Source organism: Phasianus colchicus, chromosome 5 (genome assembly GCF_987193195.1).
Source record: "Phasianus colchicus chromosome 5, bPhaCol1.hap1.1, whole genome shotgun sequence".
NCBI classification, from domain to species: domain Eukaryota; kingdom Metazoa; phylum Chordata; class Aves; order Galliformes; family Phasianidae; genus Phasianus; species Phasianus colchicus.
Window position 1 is genome coordinate 28,558,056 of NC_143440.1, and position 23,272 is coordinate 28,581,327.

Genomic DNA, 23,272 nt, shown 5'->3' on the forward strand with positions numbered 1-23,272 from the left:
GAGTCTTCTCATGTATGACCCTCCATCTAAGTGCCACATCAAGCTCTCCAGCTGCACTGAGGCTGCAGCCTTCTCTGTATTCGGTTGCTCTCCTGTAGGAAACCCTAGAGTTCCCCAGGCTTTGATCACTTCTGCCACTGATTGTTCACAAAGGTGCCAGTGACTGCTCTCCATGAACTGTTTTTCTTGAGACTTGCCTGCTATTACCTATCACAACTGCAGACTGATCAGTGGGTTTGGTTTCTAAGAGAACTGCTTACTGCAGAATTGTGTTAGCACTGTCTGGCATTTAAGTGAAGTTAGCATACCTGACTAAAACAGACGCTTTTGGCTAATAGGATTTAGAGCAATCTGATAGCCGATGCAGCACGAGACTTGCAGACTGATCCCTTTTGCCAGCAATAAAGAGAGCATGGCATAGAAGGTGATCTTCCAACTGAGAAGAGTCATATTCTGTGAGTTCTACAGGGTGAGCACCTATCCAGACAGCTTTTCCCAGGTATAAAGTACCAAAGACAGGTCTCTGTCATCGCTCTTCTTCTCAATATCCTGTTAAGCTTCTTTTTCAGTTGCTGTTCTGCCTGCATGCATTGAAATCCTTTTATGCTTAATCTGTATTCACAGTGTATTAGGGAAACGGCATTTTAGATTTGGTTAATATAAAAACCTTGACCCTCTGGGGAAGTGAGTGTAAAAGAGACACAGGTCACACTGAAATGAGCTTGGGTCTCATCCAATTGCCAAAGAAAACTTATAGCGGCCATGCTGTATAATTGTCATTCCACATGAATAGTTAATATTATTATTATTTTTTATTACTAGAGCTCTGGGCCAGAAGGAATGAACAGCAGAAGGACTTGGACATATTAGCAGAGCTGTGTGCATGCTTGGGGCTGTGGGACATAAGTGAATACTGCCATAATATGACTAAAATGCCTTGACAAAGATCTATAAGAAGCCTGCTGTTCTTCATGTCTACAGTTGAGCTAATGCTTTCTTCACTACTGCAACTATTATTCAGAGAATATTCTATGAGCTGTTTTAGGCTCTTTCCTTCTACCTCTGCAAGCCCAAGATTCTAGATTTTGGTTTAGAAAAATTCACAGGGGGAAACTGAAACTCTTTTGAAGTTGCTGAGCATTTGTATCTGGCCTTATAGGGCTCAGATTTCACTCATGGATTTCCTGAAATGATGTTCTCTAGCTTCCCCTGTAGCTTTGTTGTTTGTGCTCTCATCTCTCAGATCTGGATCAATACATGTCAGAAAATAGTGCCAAGGTACCACTTTATTGCTCTCTGGCAGGTCTCCTGCATCAATCAGATGTTTTGTTTAATACTGGCTTTTGACTTGAGCTTAAACAGCACAGATGAATTTTTCTGGTGTTTGATATGTGACTGACCAGTACATTTATGACTATTCACGCTCCGCTGCATGTTTTCCTGAAGTTGCCTAAGTAAGGTAATGGCGGGGTCAAGCACTAGAACACCAGGAAAAAGCTACATGGTGTATCTAATAAAGGCAGAGGAAAGAAGAAATGCTTCTTGTTGGTCAGACTCCTTTCATGGAGCATACCAGTAGCAGCTAGAGCCCTGGGTGTCCTGCACTGGGATCTGACAAACCAAGGCTCTCTTCTGCAGTGAGCCAGCTGCCCTGTCCTGTGGACAGTCTTGTCTCCAGTCTCAGGGGAGCTAGTTATGTTGGGCTGCTTGGTACAGGAATACTGGAAAGAATCTGATGATGCCATGGAAAATAATGCTCTGAAATAGGGCAGATAAAGAAAAAACCAGTGATAAAAACTTTGATGTTATAGTACGATATCGACTGAAGATTGAAGCTAGTGTGATATGGATGGCTCTCTCCTTTCTGGAAACCTATGTTTCCAGTAGCAGTTCCTAAGAACTCATGTCCTGGAAAGTCAAAGGGTGGCATTATCTACAAGTGCTGCACTATCTGCTTCTTCATATCAAACTAACAGAAGGATAATGAAGCTCTTTAGTTTCTTATCTACAAATATGAGGTCTGGTTTACCATCCCAATAAGACTTTTACTTCTATTTATGAGGAGTAAAGATGAATAAAGTGGATAACATAACAACTGACTCAGAGCATCCTCAGAGAGGGAATCTAAGCTATCTCACCAGACGTTTAGATCACTGAAGCAAACCAACTGTGAAATCAAGGATGGCTTGAATAAAAACTGGAAAATTCCAAATTCTACATCATCAGGGACCTGCATTAAAAGATCTTAACTGATACACTGCAAAATGCAAATGGGAAGAGGTTCCTCTCTGGGTTTGAATTTGATTCCTGGGCTGTCTCCTGCTTTTCTGAAGCAGCTGCAGTCTGGTTTGCCTTCATCCTTGCCTCTCTTCCCTTCTGAGCTGTTGTTTGTCTTGGTTTGTGATGGAAATAAGATAGAATCCAAGTCCTTCTGTATAAGCTTTACAACATGATTTTGCAGGCAGCGTGCAATGCAGACATGAATCACAAGTCCTTTAAGATCCTGCTGAATTCAATCCCCCAGCTCTTTCATCTGGCTCAGAACAGGCTGCAGATTTTTTTTTTTTTTTTTTAATCTAAGCAATAGCCAATTTACTCAAGAGATGAGTATTTGCTGACTGTTGCTGCTATTCTTATGCTCAGAACTGCAAAGCCTTTGGAAAACGAGGCTGGCTCGTGCTTGTGTCTACAAACTGGGTTTCAAATCTGGCTTGGATTCTCTTTTCCAGCTCTGCAAGTGACTGACGTGTTCACTTCAGCATAGCTTCCCCTGAGACAAGCCGTGGGCTGTGCCCCAATGCCATGCAGTGGTTGCTGCATGTTCATTCGTACACTGGAGGCACATTCTGCAGTACCCTGGAGGTAGGGGTGAGCTGAGGACAGCAGCAATGATTCAGAGTTGCTTTGCATTTTGGTCTTGATAATAGTTCACTGCAAATAAAAATCTTCAGTATTATCTAAGATGCAAATCAGATCACACTTCAATAACACCCTTGCGTTATTAAGGTTATTTGAATGAAAACACTAAACAACTGTTTTTGCTTGGTTGAAATTCAAGTGTGGCTGAGGTTGTCACAGTTCTGTCCATAACTGTTCAATAAAAGGTTTCATACTAAAGAACACATAATTTGAATACAGAAAAGTCTGTGTTATGGCTGTTATCCTTCAGCACCTGGCATCAGCAGAGAAATACTTCTGTTCTTCTCCCTTCTTGGTGGAGCCCCCTCACTAGCTGTCCTGCTGTCTGCAGCCTGTCTCAGCTCTCTTGGTTGGGTAGGGGTTGTTCTGGGGCTATGGCCATGTCGGGAACAAGAATGGTGCAGGCAGGTGGGGAACAGGATGGGTTTGTGACATGACAATGCTCTGCACATATGAGGCTGTTGTATTTAGTGCATTATTTTTCCTCTTTGCTTATTTGTTTGGATGCAACATGGACTTTAACAAGGAAGAAGGGAAAACTATATTTGAAAGTGGATTTCAATTTAACTTTTTTATTTGAAATACATAAGCCAGATGCAGCATGGCCTCTGCAGATAGCCTGACTAGCTAATATGGAAGAACATTTCTGATTTGAAAAGATCTTATTAGTTACTCCTGTAAGCAAAGCAGCTGGTGTGACTCGGGTGTGTTGCACTTGTACTGTTGCTGTGAGCCAATAGCTCAGCCTGAGGGAGAAGGTAACCTACTTACCTTACCCTCTGGAAGCAATTACTATAGGAATGCAGAAACCAGTGTTTTTTCTCAGTCTTACTGACGCTATCTGAGAGCCTGAGGTATTAACCCACGAGACTGGGAGATGAAAGAACTGAACTGAGGGCATACCCTCACTGCCTATGTGAGATGATCTCAGGCTCCTTAGCAATTGTGGCTGGTGTCATATGGATTCCTCCCATATGCATCTCCTTCCATGGTGGAAGCAGGGGTATCCCTCCTGCAATGGTCAGGGAGACAGAAGTCCATGGAGAAAGGCAGCAGAAAACAAGTGGACATCCATCCCCAAAGACCTCAAGATGCTCAAGAAGAGGGTGAACTGCTCATGTCTCATCTCAGCTGGTGGATATTGAGGGCTGCTTGGTCCAGCTCTGGTTTAGTGCTCTGGTGTGTTCAGACCCGAGAGTTTGCATAATTCAGTGATGAGATAAATAGAGGTACTATAAAAGTTAAAGAGAGCAGTGGGAAAGGGTCCAGCTTGGGTCAGGCATCCTGCACTAATACATCATCTACGATACCAAAACTCAAAGAACAAGAAGTATTACAGGACTTGCTGGAAGGAAAGGAAGCTGCTGTACTGCCAGAAGCAAGAATTTGGAGGAGCACAATGTAAGGTATTGATACTGACTAACCTCACATTAAGTCAGGCTGGGGGCAGCACTTTTCACATCAAAGCTACTGTGTTTTTCCAGGGTAGCAATGGTCGTGCAGAAAGCATTTCCAGGTGATTTACAGAGTTACTGCATTCAAGGCAGTCATCAAAAATACATAAGAATGCAGAGTGCAGGAGGTAGATGGAGTGTGCCAAACCTCTGGCTGCCTGAGAGCAGGTTCTGTTCATCATCTGGCAACTCTGTGTCACCAGGCACCAGGGATGCTGCATATCATTCTGGCTCTTCCAGAAGCTGTTACCTGACCCATAAGAGAATTTTCATTTAATGAACCTGTCTCATCATCATACAGAGAGATGAGCGAACGCCATTCTCTTCCCTTGCAGTGCTTGATTATAATAGGAATTGCATTGCTGAGATTTACTAGAGATGCGTTTTCACTGCATGCTCACTGTAAGTGAACTGTAAATACACCAGGCGCTGGCAATTTCCACTCATTGCCTGAAAACATCATTTCTGCAGCCGCACAGCTCTGCAGCTAACCTAATAAATACTTGCGCTGAGCAGGGCTCATTATCTCCAGTGCAGCACTGCCCTGGCGTGGCTGCACAGCTCCCCACTCCGAACAAGCCCCAGCTAAGCTAATTCTGGATGTCTGCACTGTCCTTCACGGTGTGGTGGAAACAGGCCCTGAGCAGTGGAATGGTGCATGCGTGCTGTGGAGCTCCTCTGCCCTATACTTAATGGAGAAGAGCTGGACTCCAAAGCAGCAGTCACTTAACAGCTCCTCTTGAAAATTTGTCTCGGAGTTGGGTAATGTTGTGGTTGCCTCGCTCCTGATTTTGGAGCAGCCAGACTTTAGTCTCTTCTGAAACAGTGCTTGATAGTGTGGTGTGACTCTGAGCAAACTGTTGACTAGCGTGTTCAGAACTCCTTTTTTCCTAAAAAGCAATTACTGATGATGTAGGTAACTACTAAGTGGTGCTCCTCTGACATACAGGAGAAACAGGATTTGTCTTCAAAATCTGGTTGCCCAAATAAACCTGCCTTAAACTTGCAGAAGATGTTGGGAAGTGAAGTAAAATACTGTGCAGAAGATATCTGGGAGTGCTTTAACTCAAGCTGTTCAAGATCTCGAAGATAAAGAGAACTGAATCTGAAAAAAAAAAAAAAGGTAAAGGTATTTAAATGAGGAGAAAGATGAATGACCATGTCCTATCGGAGCCGGGTTTATGAAGGTTCAGGTCTGTTTGTATCTTAATATAGGAAAATGCCTTATATGGCAAGGATTAGATGAGCATGTTTTGGAGAAGTAATCCCAGTCAGCTGTATAAACAAGGTGCCCACTGCTGTCACTCTATGAAGAGACACAATTTGTCTCAGAAAAATTACAAAAATATTTCTTGTCCTTAAGAGAAATTGCCTTGAGGAAGGGAGATGGAGGGATGCCATAGGGCAAGACTGTGTGTTTCTTTCCTGCTAATAATTCCAAATGTGACTTCTTTTCTTACTGTAGTACTGGATAAATGAATACACCTCCACCTTGGGCATTGGTGTCTTCCACTCTGGCATTGAGATCTACGGCAGAGGTATGAAGTATTTCCTTTTCATTATCTGCAGTACATGGGAAAAAAACAGTGTGGCTGGTCTGATATGGAAAAGAATCCAAAATTTACAGTTTTTTGGCAAGAATGTTTTGAGCAGTGAGAAACTCGGCCAGTTCTGTTTTAATCTGTTGGGTAGTCCAGCTAGAACTTGTGCAGTTCTGCCATGAACCAAGTAGCTCTTCTGATCTTTAGTGTGTAATTCCAGACTCTATAGCTTGTGCAGGCATGTAGCGGAACAGCAGAAAGGACCAATCAAATTGGAAGGACCTGCAGTAAAGGAAAGTCTGGGGTGGGGGAAGAGAGATGGATCAGTAGCTGTATTGAAACCTGTATAAGGAAAGTTTGTGCTAATTCTGTGTCTGGGTAAACCAGCTTTGTGTTAGTTCTTTATGAGTGTCTATGGTCTGTAAGTTTTGAAATTAAAAAATATTTTGCAAGAGCTCTTCCAAGTGGTTTGAAGCTGAGTAAAACACCCAAGTCAAGGTGTCTGTGAGAAGAGATGCAGCAAAGTGAAGCCAAAGGACAGGACAGCATCATGGACTTTCTGTTTCCCCCTTCAGACAGCATTAAATGGGACTGACTGAAATTATCTTACTCATGGTATTTTTAGCTAGTGCTATGTAGCAGATAAAATGCCGGGGGTGCTGTGTTCTGTCTCCAGCACAGTAGCTTTCATAGGCCATGTGAGATGGCCCATATAACATGGAGGGGCCTCCAGGCTCAACCCACATGCCAAGGCAGCAGAGTGTAATTAGCTTGGGTTTTTTCGGCAGAGCACTCCTCATGGCTGCCTGCAAATGCCTCTGGAAGAAGAGGACAGATTCTTTCTACTCGAGGAAAGGCTTCTCCCAGCTCAGTATCCCTGCTGACAGCCTCTCATAGTATTTCCAGATGCCTCTGCCACACAACTTTGTACTGACAGGAAGCCACCTGGACAGGCACAAAGAGGGGGACTCAGCAAGCTTTTCTGGCATTGAGAAGTAGATTAGCAGTGCTAGGTACTAATTAGCAGTGCAACCAGTAGTATTAGCATTGAAGGAGCCTGCTCTGGAGCTGAGGCTTTGAGGGTATCCTCAGGCTGCTAGGTAACGGCAGAGAATATGTCTTTTAGAGGCTGACTGAAGCTGATTTTGGCAATGGCCCAGCCCCTGGTGCTGATGCTGAGCTTTGAAGACAGCTGCCATCCTGACACAGAGTTCATTTGATTACTCACAGTCTGTCTGTTTTCTTTCCTTGTCAGAGTTTGCCTATGGAGGGCATCCCTACCCTTTCAGTGGGATTTTCGAGATCACACCTGGCAGTGCGGTAGAGCTTGGCGAGACCTTTAAATTCAAGTAAGGGCCGTTTTCCACATTTTCTTTCCCTGCTAGTAGCTGTCTGCAGGGAGAGCAGGGAGATCCTTTCCCCCCCTTCTCTCTCATTAGCACTCTCACTGCCTCTTGTACGCAATCCTTGTTCAAAGGGAGCTCCGCAGGAGTTCTTGATGGCAAGATAAAACTGTACACCAAATGAGGAGTGGTGCTGAAGTGTGTTTAGCAGGGTTTAAAAGTATAGTTATAAATCAATGTAGTTTTCTCTTCCCATTTTCTTTGCTTTCTGTGCTCCTGGTTTTACCTATCAGCAAGAATGGAAATAACTGTGTTATACAGAGCCAGAGCATGGGGAAATAAAAACTACTCTTTTTATGAGCATCACCTAGTTATGGATATTGCAGAAGTCATCTCTTGTGTTTATAGCTACGCTGTCACAAAAGACAGACCAGCTTACAAGAGGAGTCTGAGAGAATACTTCATAAAGGTGTTGTTCAAGGTGCTCAGGCTTTGGGGCTGTGCTTCAAGGAACTGCCCACAGAAGATGGGACTTTACTTTCACAGTCTGTGGGTTTACACTGGGGGATGCTGTGGACTTTAGAAGAACAAGCACTATTGAGTGAATACTGAGAGAAGCAATATGTTCCCACATAAAGCTCTGTCTGCTCCTTTCTGGTCCACCTATCATGGGAAAACTATCTCCACTATCCTACTGCAGTTTTCTGCTGAGCAGCTATGGACGTAGGGGGAAACAAGCAGACCCCAAGAACTGAAATGCCCCTGGTAGTGAGCAGAAGGCTCTGGGGACTGCTCCTGTGCTGTAATCTGCTTTACAGATAAACCTGAGGATATTAGCATGCCATTTTGTTAGTAAGAATCTGTCTGATAGCCCCAGATACGTGTGTCAATGACTTACACCTGGCCTTCTTGCCATTGCCTTATTATTTCCTTTTCCCTGGTGATGTATCACTCTCTTCATTGTAGCTTTCCGTGTTTCCTGTTATGCTTTGTTTTTACTAGAGAATCCATTGCACTGGGTACCACAGACTTCACGGAAGAGGATGTGGATAAAATTATGGAAGAGCTGGGCAAAGAATACAAAGGCAACGCATACCACCTGATGCACAAGAACTGTAATCATTTCTCTGCTGCTTTGGCTGAGGTGGGCACAGCTATTTTCTTCTTCTCTCTTTTTTATTTTTTCCTGTTTCAGATCAGTAGTAGTGCTTACAGAAGGGGAAATAGGATCAGAACATCCTGCCAAGTCAGAGCCAAGAGTCAAATCTGTCTCAGCCCTTAATGTTTTTGACAGCCTGTTGATGTTCAAAAAGAAAGGGTTAGGAGCTAGAGATGCAGCAGGTTTATTACTGGTTTGGTTTAAACTTCCTGTAAGACTTAGACCGCCTGCACTGAAGCTCATTGAATAGGCCACGGGGCAGAAATTGCAAAGACAAACCTAGCCAGCACTCAAACTTATATTTTAATAGCAAGAACATAAACAACCCTCCGTGATCTGAAAATGAATAAAGATGGCTTAAGTGTTCCGCTAACAAAATATTGCAGTATTCAAGAAGTGAGTGTTCCATTTTTTTCTTTAGCGTACGCTATTTAGAACGCTTTTTTTTTTAAGTATTTTTTTCTCAGACTTCTTTGATTACACACTTCCACTTTGCCAAAAACACTGAATTGTAAGAGAGCTGTTATTTCTGCTTAGAGAGAACTGAAGCATGGAAAAGTGCAAATTTGTCCTGAATTTCTGTTAATTTGGGATATTCCATTTTTCAATTGACCAAGATCCTACAGTTCCAAGGGAAAGTTGCATTTCCTTCATTCTCCGCCAAGATGTTCAAAGTTGATGTTTCATTAAGGCATGTGTATTCAGCACTTGTGTAAATCTGAATTCAGGATCTTGACCAGTGCCAGAAAAGAAATAAGAAGCAGAAAGTGCAAGTGACCTTCTATTCAAAACCAAGACCATGTTTCTGTGTTTTCTGCAGGAATTGTATGGCAAATACAAGGATAGAAACTTTTTTTACTGAGTTCAACTACTTTAACTGCAAAACTTTCATTTCATTTTCTGGTATCCCCATCCTCACTCACTGCAAATCTCTCACCTTTCCTCATCATACAGAGCAAGAGTCCAATAATTTCTTTTGCTACAAGTGACCATTCATCTCCAAACAAGGCCCACCATGGATCCTAAGTGAGATGAGTCTGTAAAGGAAAAAATACTAACAACAACAACAACAAAACATACATGATGGTTTTGTTTTGTTTTGTTTTTTAAGAAAACCTCTAATGAATCTGAGAACCAGCAATTAATTTGTGAGGGACTCGCATACACTCTTAGGAGAACCAGTTCTTAATTGATTTCACCTTTGCTAATTATTGGAAGGGAAAATGACATGAGTCCATTCAGTAAATGCTGTCATGTTAAAATAAGCAAGGAGAAAATGTATTGGTACAGAAAGAGTTTCAAGCAGTAGAGTGACAAATCAATGGGTTGTCTGAACTACTGTTTTGGAATCAAATCATTAAATTACCATGGAAAGCTTACAGATTATTAGAACAAAATGCAAACTTAAATATTTTGAAGGAAACCTAAGAGAAAACTATATGATTATTAGTGAAAGCTAAAAAAAGCTTTACGTGCTGCAGTGGAATAAGGCCATTGCTTATTAGATACTTTGACATGTAAAAACTCTATCTCATGTCCAAGCCATAAGCTCAAAGCCCTTTTCCCTTGATTCTGCTGGAACACATCAGCAAACCTTTTACTGTCCTTTCCCTATTCAACCTTTGAAATGTAAGTCAAACAAGACAGATGTTAATAGAAAACTAGTAGCGTATTTTAAAGTTTAAGATTTGTAGTGAAGGTGAAGTAAACCTTCAGTGAACACCTTATCAGGAGTGGAATTTAGGGTTAGGTTTTCCTACATTCACTTTATTAGCAGATTAAGCATACCCATATGTGTGGACTTGTTGCTGCCCCTTAACACACCCAGATAATAAAATAAAAGCCTAAATAGCTAGTTCTGACACTTCTGCTCTCATCCTCTTCATTACTCATATGAAATGGGTAAATCAAGGTGGGAAATCCATCTAAAATATTAACAGCATGATCTAACCACCACAGAACTCAAAAGGTCAATTTAATAAATCCTTCATAGGCAAGCAGGATTATTTTGCTGCTGTTGCTCTTCATATAAGATTGTGCTCATTACCCTTGTCTAAACTATTAAAAATAGAGGAGGTGCACTTCAGGTCTAGGAGTAGGAGGCCCTGGATGATCTCTAGCATCAAGAAAAAGGGGCCTAAAAATCTTAAATAGCCAGTGTTAAGACAATAAGAAGTCAAAACCATTCAATGTGTCTCAGTCAGCAATACTAGAATTACGTGTGGCTACCTTATGACAGATGTCTCCATCCTTTCTTGTAAGTGCACTAATTTGACAATCACTCTGTTTTAGAGTTAGGTGTGATAGAAGTAGCATAGCTTAGTTCAAGTCAGTTCTGACCACATGATTGAAGACTGCTTGAAATCTGATGAGACAGAACCTCTCGAACTAAAAGCAAGTTTCTATTCTCATTTCCCAACATCTGAATGCTTGCTTTACTTTGCAGCCTTAGTGCTTTCTTTTGTTCTTGTAGTTCCCAGTAAAAAAAAACACACAACAAAACAAAAAGCCAACCAGCTCCATGTAGAGATCCAAGGCAGAACCTTCAACTTGTAAAGGTGAGCAGAATGCATTAACTGTATGACACATGGCTCTCAAGACTATGGAAATACGTCATCACAAAATGTAGAAAAGAGAACTGATATCTGTGCTCTAAACCAGTGCTGAGACAAGTCTTGGTGTTTGTATTATCCTTTCATGCTCTCCTTCTGTGCAGGAGTAATAATAATACTAATTAGCATTTATTTATGCACAGCTACGTTATGCAGCAGTGAAAAGCATAAAATGGGAACAAGTATTCAAAGAATTAAAAGAAAGGATGTTAGAAGCTTTGTTTGGCAGAATAAACGTTCCTGGGGCATAAGCAGTGTGATGAGTTCAGGAGAACGTTGTTCTGAGCCTCCTGACTAATGCCAGGCAAGTCACATCCCTGCTTTGTGCATGAGTATCCTATCTTGTACGCTGGATTACTTCCTTCCTTTGAAAAGTACTTTGAAATCTTTTGATGAAAGCTGCCTTATCTGCCATGGTGAATTAGCTGCCTTGTGGCTTGTACTGCTCTGTATCAGCAAGCAAAGTGGGAACTGGAACTTGATAGTTGTGTGGTGATCATAGAATTAGAGAATTGCTCAGGTTGGAAAAGACCATAAAGATCATTGAGTCCAATCACGATTTCACCAAACTACCCTACCTCTAGCAACCATCCGCTAAATCATGTCCCTGAGCACCACATCCAAACGGTTTTTAAACACATCCAGGGATGGTGACTCAACCACCTCCCTGGGCAGCCTATTCCAGCACTTAACAACCCTTTCTGTAAAGAAGTGTTTCTTGATATTTAACCTAAACCTGATGTGTGAGTTAATGAGTTCACACAGATATGTCGGGCAGGCCTTAGGATTTGGCTGTATGGTTGTGTACGTGATGGCATGTTTGGTCTTCCTAATGTCCTCACTTGACTGTGGGATTACTAATTAGTATCCATACAGATGTTGCCCTGGTGGCTGGGCTGCAGGCTGGGAGGATCCAATCTGGTTACCTGGACTGAAGGAGCTGCAGCCACCTGCCCTGGTCGAAGCCTTGATTCTGCAGAGAAGATGGAAGGGAAGGCATAATGCTGCATTTCCTGCCATCTTTCTTGGAGAGCGAATCAGTGAACATGCATGACCAGGGTTGTTCTCCTGTGGATTTTTTGAGAAACACTTCAATAGGGAATTTTAGGATACTTGAGAAGTAAAGAACTGCCTGATAAATGTAAACCTCTGCCTATTAAGTGCTGCAGATTGTCTTCAGTTCTGAATGAAGTTCTGCTGTAATGCAGTGCAGAACTTCCTACTGAGCAGTGGGCAGTCATGAAGGAGAAACTAGAAGCACTCCCTGAGCACGTGCCCTGCTTCAATTTCAGGCACCTGATAACACCACTGGATACCGTTTTGTGGTTTTCCTCCATCCTCACAATCTGTCAGTGCGGGAAAGTGAGGGAACTTGATCTAATTAGTGAAAATCTAGTTAGTGTTGTCTCAGCCACTCTGGCTGCTACATGGTCTTGTCGTACCTGTTTTTATAAAACCACTTCAGCAAATTAGTTGTGGGTTACAGTGAAGAGGTTCATCAAACTGAGATTAGGAATTTGTCTACAAGGAGTTGGTTCATTCCATGCTGCTTGTGTTGACCATCCCCAAAATCTAGTAGTATCAGCATCATGCTATCTGAGAAACTCATTGGGAGGATGGGCAATCCTAGGGGGCTTATGGCTGCAATTTCTCCAAAGGAAAATCAGTTGGACCACCAGTAGTAGAGCCCAAGCTTCCTGCAATGTTCTGAGCTTCCGTGCCTTGCTGTCTGTTGGTATCGCGGGTGCTTCGGGGAAGGGATGCTGCAGGCACACAGCAAAGATTTTAGCATGCTGATAATGTTGTGTGTGTGTGTGGATTAAGTCAGGATGACTTCAGTATTGGTGAAGTCCTTCTGTTTGATCATCTGTTGGTAAGTCACTGTGTTCCTGACAATCCCAACTATGCATGCAAATGGCCCTCCAAGGGACAGCAAAATATTTATGTTCCTTATGAGTTGCCCTGGCTGATGAAAGAGGTTACTTAAACTTTCACAGATGGAAAAAAAAAATAAAAATTGGCTATTAAACATTAGAAAAACCCTTTAAAATAAAAAAGACAACAATAATTAGATCTTTCCATAATATGATTTATTGAATTTCCTGGTTTTCAGAACAAGGACATGATATAGCAAAAGGATAGAAGTTGTAAATTGCTGTAAAGCAAACATGAAGTAAGAAGAATACATCTGTGCTTTCAGCAGAAAGCCAGTTAAAGTAATTGCTGTCAGAGAGCTCTTTTCAGTGCAAGAACATGGTTTGTGATTACTCTGCAACTCTTCGGTACAATTTAGACTTGTGGAAGGCAAACGCAACAGCTTGTACCTCCAGACACACGTAGAAAGGTTGACTGCCAGTACATAAACTGGGGGCAAATAAACACAAGCCCTATTCATTTGTAGGCACATGGTGAGTGCACAGTGCCTTGGGACAGCTGCCTGAGAACACAGCAATAACTGGAGGACCAGATAGGGGATGAGTGCTTTCTCCTTCCAGGTTCTTCAGTCTGGTGATATTCCTCAGTACTGAGAGTAAGGACACTGTGTTGCTGCAAGTTAAAGATTCTGAAGAAGCTTCTGCTGCTTAACCCATTCACAAACAAGATGACTCATTTGCCTTCCCACCAGCAATTTCCCGTGCTTCTGAAGCTTCCTGTCTTAGATAAGCTATGGAGCTCTGTTCTTACCAGAGTGACAACAGTTGGTACAGCATGTCTCAGAAAAGGGCAAACCAACGTGGGAAGGGAGAAAAACACCTTTGAATCAGTACCAGAACTGGAAGATAAGTGGAATGACTCAAGGAAACCTCTCCTCCTCCCTTCATCAGTATTATTACTGCCAAGAAACTGGAACAGTTGCTATTTAAATAAATTGTTTAGCACCTTGCTGTAGGCCACATGACAAAAAAATTATCAGATAAGCAAGGCTTTTGTGAGCATCAGGGAAAACAACCCCTTTTATTCCCCAGGAGCCAATGGTGGGAGAGCAATAGAGTCTGAGTCTTCTGAGCCCTTTTGGCAAGATCTGAAGTTGATGCTTCTCAAAAGAAATGAATTGAGAGACACTGATTTGATTGACCTTAAAGATTGTTGATTTTGAACTTTACCTGAGGGCAGCAGAGACAGAAAGTTTTATTCTTTTATCATGTCTTCCCTCACTCTTCTTGAAAGAGGAATAATTTCTTGTGATTTATATGTGTACCAGAACAGGTCAAAACACTGTATTCTGTAGCAGATTCCTGGCCTGAAATTATTTATCTGTCTTGCAAATGCTCTAAAGTTTTTTTTTTTGGTTTTTTTTTTTGTGCTTTTTTTTTTTTTTTTTTTGAAACAAACAAAAACTTAAGAGAAGGTTGAGTTAGTAGGACCAGTTTGGATTTCTAAGAGCATTTTCAGAGAATCGTAAACATGGTATAAATTTGGCTCAGAAATACTTGAATGGGCTGGTATGAATTCCGCTGGAGTCAACATAATCAGAATTTGGCTGCATGACTTGAGAGCTGGTGAAGCAGAGTTAAACATCTGAGAGTGGTTAGGCTCTGGCACAGGCTGCCCATGTAGGTGGTGGATTTGCCGTCCCTGCAAGGTGTTTAAGAAATGTGTAGATGTGATACTAGGGAGTGTAGTTCAGTGGGAACATCAGTGGTAGGTGGTTGGACTAGATGGTCTTAGAAGTCTTTCCCAATCTTAATGATTCTACGATTTCATGATCTCTATTTGCTTCCTAAATTATGACCTAGAGAAAGGTATTAAAACTGACCAGAACCAACACTGAAGTTAGCATGCAAGGCTAACTTTTATATGTGATCATCCTTCAGAAGGCTCTTTAGGGTCAGATTGATATCTCTTTATCCACCTTCCTCTTGTACTCACTGATCCTTTTCACCCCTTTACTCCTTTAAATACCAATGAGTCTATTTTGATATTGATCAGTATTTTGTCATCCATAGAAAACACATTCCAGGAGGAAAAGAGAGAGGCCTGAATCAGAATGAGTGTATTTGTGGTTTTAGAAGTCAGAATCTTACTGATGCAGCACTGTGAAGTTCCCCTGGGAGTTAAATAGCACCCTCCCTCCTGAAGTCAGCAGGACTCTCAATTCAGTTGACAAGGATGTTCTCCAAATGATAACGCTGTGAAGGTTAACTGATGGAGTCTGCATGGTGAATCCTGCAAGCAAGGATTCATGCAGGCATCCAGCCTCCTACTGTTGGTTGCTGACACTATAGTATGAGTCTTAAATCTCCATGTCAGGTTGGATGGGCGTGCTTGGTAAAGCCACACAAACAGAATCTCCCTGTGGAGGCTGTGTGGTTGTAGTGAACTGTGGGGACAAGCGATTGTGGCCAGCACATACTCCTTTCTCTCTGTCTAGTCACTTGCGCTTTTTCAGCTAAGGCAGAACTGACAGCATATAACAAACTTGCATCAGAATCATGCTTCCCTTAAAGTAGTTTGACTTCCTGGAAATTTGCTGAGAAAGGCAAGTCTGCTGAGTCAAGGACCAAATGAGGGCAACTTGTTAGTCACAATGAATAATTCAACCCCAGAGCTTTCCAGGTCCATCCCCAGACACACATGAGCTCTTGTAATGTTATTAAAACTAGAAAGCTTTCCTTAGCTTGAAAGCCCAGAGAGAAGGGATTAAAGATCAGAGAAGGGAACTTCAGGAGGCATGTGTGTCACAGTCAAAAGCAAGAGAAGTTTTTATAAACCATTCTGCAGCAGGTCCTAAGGAGACAAGTAATACCCATTTCTTTTCCGCAGTCAACAGTTGCTAAAAAGTTGGCTCTGTTGTGAGGAGGAGATGTGTGTTTTGTTGTGCAAAAGCATACATGCTAGTCTGTTATTGGCAGAGGACAGAGCATTGCAGACAGGCAGGAAAGGAGGACAGAAATGAACAAACCAAAAAACCATAAGCAACCACAGGGTATGAAAAAGCACGAGTAAGCCTTGGTCTCCAGGCACCTGAGCCAGTCCTCACACAAACTGATGAAAAGACATGCTTTATTTTAGTAGCCTTGTAACTAGTTCTATAAGGAACAGGATGTGTCTTGTTTTCTGTTTTTAAAACACCACATACATCTAGAAGAATGTTACTAGTAACGACATCCTGCACTCATAAATTATCCTCATGGTTTCAGATGGATGTCATTTTTCTCTCAATACTGCCTGTAAATATGCATGAATTTGACTATATGCTGTTAGTAAACTGCTACACTGCATTCCAGATGTGCTACTGCATTCTGTAGTGACAAAGTGAGATTTCTAAGGGTAGTTTGTGCATCAGTTGAAATTTATGAAGTAGTTGGGGAGTCCTTGGAATGAAGGCTACAATAAAAGTTGATCATTTTTCCATCATTAGCCTTTGTAGTCTTGCTATCCAGAATGAGTGCTCTATCCCAATGAAAGTGGTTAACAGAATAAATCCAAACATGCACCTTCCAGGTCTCTCAGTAATTCCTTTTCCTCCATCTACCTACTTGTGCAAGGGAATAGTATGAGATGGCAAATAATTTGAAACAGAAATCAAACTCTCAAAATGTCAAGTTCCTAGGACATCATTTCAATTTTTTGAAAATGGTCTGATTGTACTCCATGTGCCTCTGCAGTTATTTCAGGTTTTCTCTTTAAAGTGATCTATCTAGCCAAAAATATTAAGTGTGAAGATATTTTAAGAGTGAGTTTGGAGAGAAAAATGGAAAAAAAAAACCAAGAAGCCACCACTGCCACCAACAAAGAAAACCAACACCGCAAAACATTTTAAAGTCCCTGGAACTGGTATAAATGTGAATATTTTGCACCATCTATTTTGCCTTGTTTTATTTTTGCAGCTGTCTTTCCAAACCAAAAGCTCTGTGGCCTTTCTGTTATAATTAAGCATAACAGCTTGGAGCTAAGGTAATTCATGCCCTCTGGGGAGTTCATCTCATCATGGAGTCTTGAGCGTGACTGTGTGTAAGAATGCTAAGAATACGTCTCCTTTTCACAAACGAAGATGGCAAGGAAAAACCATGTCCTTTTCACCAATGCCTGAAGTGTAAATGAACTAAGTGTGTTGATAGGCTTTTGAAACTGGAAGCTTTTGCTTAGGAGTCCTGCCAACGCTGCCAAAGTCTTCCCCTGTTCCTATGGCTTCCAGTATTGTCTGTACTCATTGCATCGCCATCCTCAGTAATCTGCTGCTGTGCACTGTTAAGAAAGAAGGCTTCAGACTGAGATGGAAACGCAGGATTTTCTTTGTTACCTATTCAGGAAAAAGGATGCTATTAATGTCCATTAATCCATGGATGTGGATTGGCCTGGACATGTTCAACTCACACTTTGTGTGTGTATGCACATATATATTTATGTATGTTATAACATATGGATGATCATGCTGGGCAACAGCTGTTCTCAGCCACTGGTCTTGAAACAGCACTCCTTGGGTACCAGTAAAAGCCTTTGCATTCTGTAAGACATGTCAAGGGGAATACTGTACAGTAGCTCAATGGATATGTGCCCTGTGTGGATGCTACCTCATTTTCAGCAAGGCTGCTAAAGTGGAAGTGGCAGTGCGTGGCTTAGCAGATGTTCAGTGCTGAACTCTCAGAGGCTCAGCCTGATGATAAGAATTGAAAGAATTAGCATGTATTGTTTGAAGAATGTAATGTTGCCTCTGGACATCTTGATTTTCTCAGACTGGGTCACTACATGGTTACTTTTGGGAGGGCTCACTCAAAAAATAAGTCCTTGACTTATGCCATGAGTGTCCAATGTTTTGGCTTGCAGAAATTGTCTTGAGACGCATATCAAATTTACAATATAGTTAATGTAGCTAAGTAACAAAACTTATTCTTAATATAAGTAAAAAACAGTGAGAAACAAAAACATAAAATTAGTGGGATATGTGACCTTGTATTTCTGAAAATAATACATCAGTGTTGGTTCGATGGCACTGGTTGCAAATGTTAGTGAGTTCTCAAGGTGCTTGTCAGAAATTTTAGATGAAATATTACTCTTCCTGTGATTCATCCTTGAAAACAGTGGTTTACAAATGTATGTACTGCCAAAAAGTATAAAGCGTAGATTGTGAAGCACAGGATATTTTTTTGTCTTTTAAGACAGGTCTTATGAAAGTCTAGTAAAGAGACATAATCAATTTTTTCTTTGAGTTGAATGTCTGGTTGCAACTCCATACATTCCATTTGAAAATGTATATATAATGTATTTATGTCAAAAGGAAATGGAGTTGTGAATATGAACAAAAAGATGATTTTTTTTGGAAATCTGAAACTTATTCTTAAATTCTTTTATCAAAACCAAAAGCGAGGCTGCATATGTTATGCTAGTCATTGGACTGTGTTTAGCCAACACATAAAAGTGCATGAAATTATTTGCCATAACTTGAGCTTGCCGTAAGTTTCATTTTGAACTGTTGTGGTCTGAAACACAGCACAGATAAGTTGATTCTCACCTTGAAGACACGTGCTTAACTCATCTAAATGAGTGGTCAAATCCACCAAGAATGCTTTATCTGTGAGCCATTTTTCACCTTCAATTTCTGGCACAAATTTTCCTTTTGGTTCCATAAATGAATTGATTTCATTTTGCAAATCATAAAATCTTTCTAGCATTTTATCCCAACTTAGCCACCTACCTTAAGAAAAGTAAATGATGTCTCCATAATCAGCATCCATTCTTTTAAGGAACTCCTGGAACTGGCAATGATTCAGTCCCATGGACTTTATGAAATTCATAGCTTTGATGACAATTTGCTTAATGTTATCCATTTTACCATTTTTAAAGCTTTTGCACATAAATTTTCTTGATGTCTGATGCAGTGATATTTCGTCAGAATGAGTTGCCAGTGGTAATTGTGTCATCTTCTATTAATTTCATGTTACTCTTTTTTACCAATCATCTTCGAGGCAGCATCAATAGCTATACCAGATAAGTTGTTGACAAGAGCTAACAAAAATTGCTTTAACATAACTTCTACTGCTTCATACACATCATGATATTTAGTTGTGTATTCTAACAGCACCAAATAAGCTATTTCCTCAGTGATTTATTATCAATACCTCTGATGAAAATGAAAACTTGAGCTGTATCTGTGGCATCAGTACTTTTTGAAATTAGCAGCTTTACTTTCCGGATTTCCTTTGACAGAAGTTCCTATTTCTTCTGTGCACCTGGCTACAGTCTGGTGAGATCGATTTTAGAAAAATCTGGTTTTTATCAGGACAGATTACATCTACCACACTTTCCAAATATTGCTTAATAAACTCACCATCAGTAAATGGTTTTTATTTTTATTTTTATTTTTTGCAATCAGATTTGCTACCACATAACTAGCTTTTATAACTGAGTCTATTTGTGTTAACTTTTTAAAAAAGATTATGTTGAGATGACAGACTTTAGTTCCACTGTTTTGTCTTTTCAAAGCATTCCTTGATATGCATCGAATTTGGCAGCGTGTTTTTGCAGATAATGTCTTTTCAAATTGTAATCTTAGAAAGCTGACACAGTTTCCTTACAAATTAAGCATAGTGCCATATTATTTGTCTTGACACTGCACTGTTCTCAACAAGCAGCACAAGCATGTGCCATGTGTAATACACGTGGAGTTTGATGCAACTTAGTGTGTGTGATGGGTACAAGAAACAGAGTCAGCACTACACTGCACCCTTCCCTTCCTCTGGTTCCAGCAACAGAGCCAGTTGCACACCAGTGCTTTGATTGTTGCCGAGTGATGGGTGCACACAGGGACACGGCTGCCGCCATGACGGTGCGGGGCAGGGGGTGGCCACACTGCGAGATGTGCCAGGCCGCACGCGGCCTATGGGCCGTGGGTTGGGCATGCCTGACTTATACTTCTGTTTGTGGCCTGAACTGCCCCAGGTGCATCATCCAGCACAGTACAGAGCCTATTGCATTCAAGCATTTTGTCTTAGGATCTACAACTACTCAGTCCTTCATGCTCTTTTGAAAGGGGCTCCTTTTGTGAGACTACTTCAGAGTATGCCTAGTATATGCCAACAGACACAGTGCTTAGAGTGTAGCTCGGAGCACCACTCTCTTTTGAAAGAGAAGAAAGAGGAGGAAAACAACTCACTGATAGCACTGTCCTCTGCAAGACAGAAGACTCAGCCTTGTCCATTGATGGATGGCATTTAAATCTGAGTTTTCCAGCTGTTTTTCTGCTCAAACTAAAACATACAGGGAACTTTAAGATCTTGCTGAGAAATAAACCCTAGCTCTTAGGGTATTTAGTGGAGGGAAGAGTCATGGCTTGCAGTTCTTACTCCCAGAACTCTATACATTTTTACCAGGGACTCATTAGTGTAAAATGGCATGGCTTAAGATGCTGAGAGGCTCGTCTTATGTTCTAAATGAGCTGCCTTTTGGTGAGCTGAAATCCTGGTGGATTCGACAGCTGAGCAGAAGTAGCACCCAACCTGTCAGGTCCAGTTTGTCCCTCAGATTTGGCTTCAGCCCCAAATGTCTGAACTGCTGTTACCATTTGACTCTGCAGATGCCAGCTGGGTCACTCGCGGCTCTAATGCAGTCCCCAGAATCAACTACAGCTCTGGGAGGCATGTGTGACTGTCACAAGGTGCCACGCAGTGGAAGCTGCGTGTACATGCAGCCTGCACAGGGGCTTCTGCCTGAAGTGGGGACTGGTCTCAGGAAGCAAGCAGGAGCTTATCTCCTTCAAAAGACAGAAACCCACTTGTTTGTCAGGCAAGAAAAAAAAACCTCTAAAATTCCAAACTCCAAGAACATTTGACAAAGATGAGAGTTCTGGGGAAAAAATGGACAGTAACAGGGTTCTGTGAGTTCATTGCTCCATGTGTGGTTTTCAGTTGAGAACTGCCTTGAAAAGCCACAGTAAGTACATTTTCCATGGACTCATATCTAGTTGGAAAACATACATTTCCTTTTGCTTTTGTTGTTTTATTTAAGCTCAGTTGGCTTAATCCCATTGCAATCAGGTTTATTTGATATTTCTCCATTAGCTGAGTACTGCTGGGTGCTCTAGCACAGTACTTTTTATGGCAAGGAGTTGAAAACAGGAGTAGGTTGTAGTGTTAGTGGCATTCCCTGCATTTGCTTTTTTGCTCCCGTTGAGTATTGTGTTTTGCTGAGCAATTGTAGGTTTCTCTAACAAGGGAGAAGCACAGCTGAGGAAAGGGAAATCACTTTGACTTCATCACTATCCTTAAGCTTCCCAGCCTGCCCTTTTCTACTTGATGGCTTGCTGTCCACACATCTCTCTGTCCCCAGAGGGCTTCTCCTACCCTTACAGATTCATTCTTGGTGAAGAAGCTCCCATAAACAGATGGCAAACATCTCAGCATTGCTTTCACCTTGTGAAGAGCTATTTCAGTTGCTATAGGATCTGCTTAGAAAAGAAAAACAGATCTTAAAATCATATTTCCATACCAGGCAGTCTAACCTTATGCTGTTCTTTTGCTTTTTAGCTTCTGGTAATATTCTGAAGAAATCAGAATCATGCTCAGTTTTTGTTTTCCTATTAATATTTGGGGACATGTTGTTAGTAAGACTTATGGCTTCTTGAAAACTAAATTCACATGAGTGCATATGTCCCAAGGAGCCTGAACTGAGTCACTTTCTACACAGGCAGTATGTTGCTTAAGTTCTTGGGGAAGAAAAAAGAGAAATGCTACAAAATCTAGAGGCAATTCTGCTGCATTTGTTGCCTTTGTCTCAGGTTCAGTGCTGGAGTATAAGATATTGAATGCAGTTTTAAAAAATAAGGAATATTCTTGTGAAAGCAATCAGAGATGTCTGGTGAGAAAATTGAATAGATCAGCCAGTTTTCTATGAATGAGCCTTAAATGCAGGTAGAAAGAGCCAGTGTTTATTGATTCAAGCAGTAGTTCTAGCAATGGAAACCAAGGATCTAGATGGGAGAACTGCTAATGAGGGAATTAGCCACAGGTTAAAAATATCAGAAATACAGATTCATATGTTTGTATCTAAGGTTAAGTAGAATGCAGCACTGTTAAGAATTGAAGTAGAAGTTACATTTGAGTTGTAAGATACAGGGTATTTGGTAAAGAATGGAAATCTATGCTTGCAAGTAATCTTAGCAGCCAAATGATTCTGATCATTTCTCTGATACCTAATGATAATGTCTTCAGTTTCACACATTGATTTTTAAACCATGTATGTCAAAATAAACCAAGTTCTGTAGTGGAATTAGCATGGTCATGGGTTGACTGCCTTCTCCACACCTTATTGGAAATCCCACACTGTTGGAGTTAGCTAATTTAGTTGTACTCAAGGGGACTGCTGGAGCGATGCAGAGATTGTTCTGGCCACATCAACAGTACGAATGAAGGACCAGATGGTCATCAGTCCTTAGAACTATAAAGCAGGCTGGCCTGTCCTCTAGCAACTGCTCTAGTGCTGCTCCCTAACAGATCTCTTAAAATCTCTAAGCAAGCTCTGCATTTCCATTGTCAATAACAGACATCTCTCCAGATAAGCTCTTTAGTGGACTAGAGACAAACACCCTCTTAGCTTTTGCAGTAATTAGTATTAAATTAAGTGTAGTTTTAGACAGGAAGAGAGTGGCAGAAAGAGCCAAGTAATTTAGCATTGGCAGAAGGAGCAGCATGGGCAACCTTGGAATCATTAATCTACATAAAGTGGGATTAGTGGGGTGGAATTTCCTCCCAGTCTGTCCTGTAAAGTGTACTGGAAGGAGAATTCAGGTATTATGACCTGCCACAGGTATTGTACCTGCTACAGACTTTAGGCTCTGGGATGCTATTGTGGGACTGGCTGCACTGGCAGTATATTTACCACAAACAGCTCCTTGAGGCTGATTAGCTCCAGGTGCCTCTTCTGTGTCTGCTAAGAGAAATAGTAAAATGCAAAGGGAAATTTTCCATATTTATTCTAAGCCAGATACAGCTACTAAAATCTGGCATCTGTATGTATTTGTGGTCAAAATCTGCAGAAGAAAGTCTACAGTACGCAGAAAGTTGTTTCACTGTGCTGAATGTGATATGAAAGTAAATCAGTATTTATGCTAGCAGAATGTAACCCACATTGGTGCTAGAATCCAGACCTAGTGAGAGGCTACAACTGTTATGTTTGTTGCACTTTTCCCCACTTTCAGGAAATACCACACAGAGAAATTAAAGGGTAATATGACTAGGAAAAAGACTCCTAGATACCATGGCTTGATTGACTTGGTGTGTCAACATGAGGATGAAAAGTGAGCAGAAAG

At 41.3% G+C, this 23,272-nt stretch overlaps 1 protein-coding gene across 1 annotated transcript in view; it reads left to right on the top strand.

Moving 5' to 3' along the window:
• The window catches only part of LOC116229003 (deubiquitinase DESI2-like), a 64,258-nt gene that overhangs the window by 27,880 nt on the left and 13,106 nt on the right, over positions 1-23,272 (top strand). Inside the window, exons 2-4 of the mRNA XM_031593214.2 lie at positions 5,839-5,911; positions 7,170-7,263; positions 8,260-8,401. Coding sequence (XP_031449074.1) covers positions 5,839-5,911; positions 7,170-7,263; positions 8,260-8,401 — 309 coding nt within the window. The remainder of the gene's footprint in view (positions 1-5,838; positions 5,912-7,169; positions 7,264-8,259; positions 8,402-23,272) is intronic.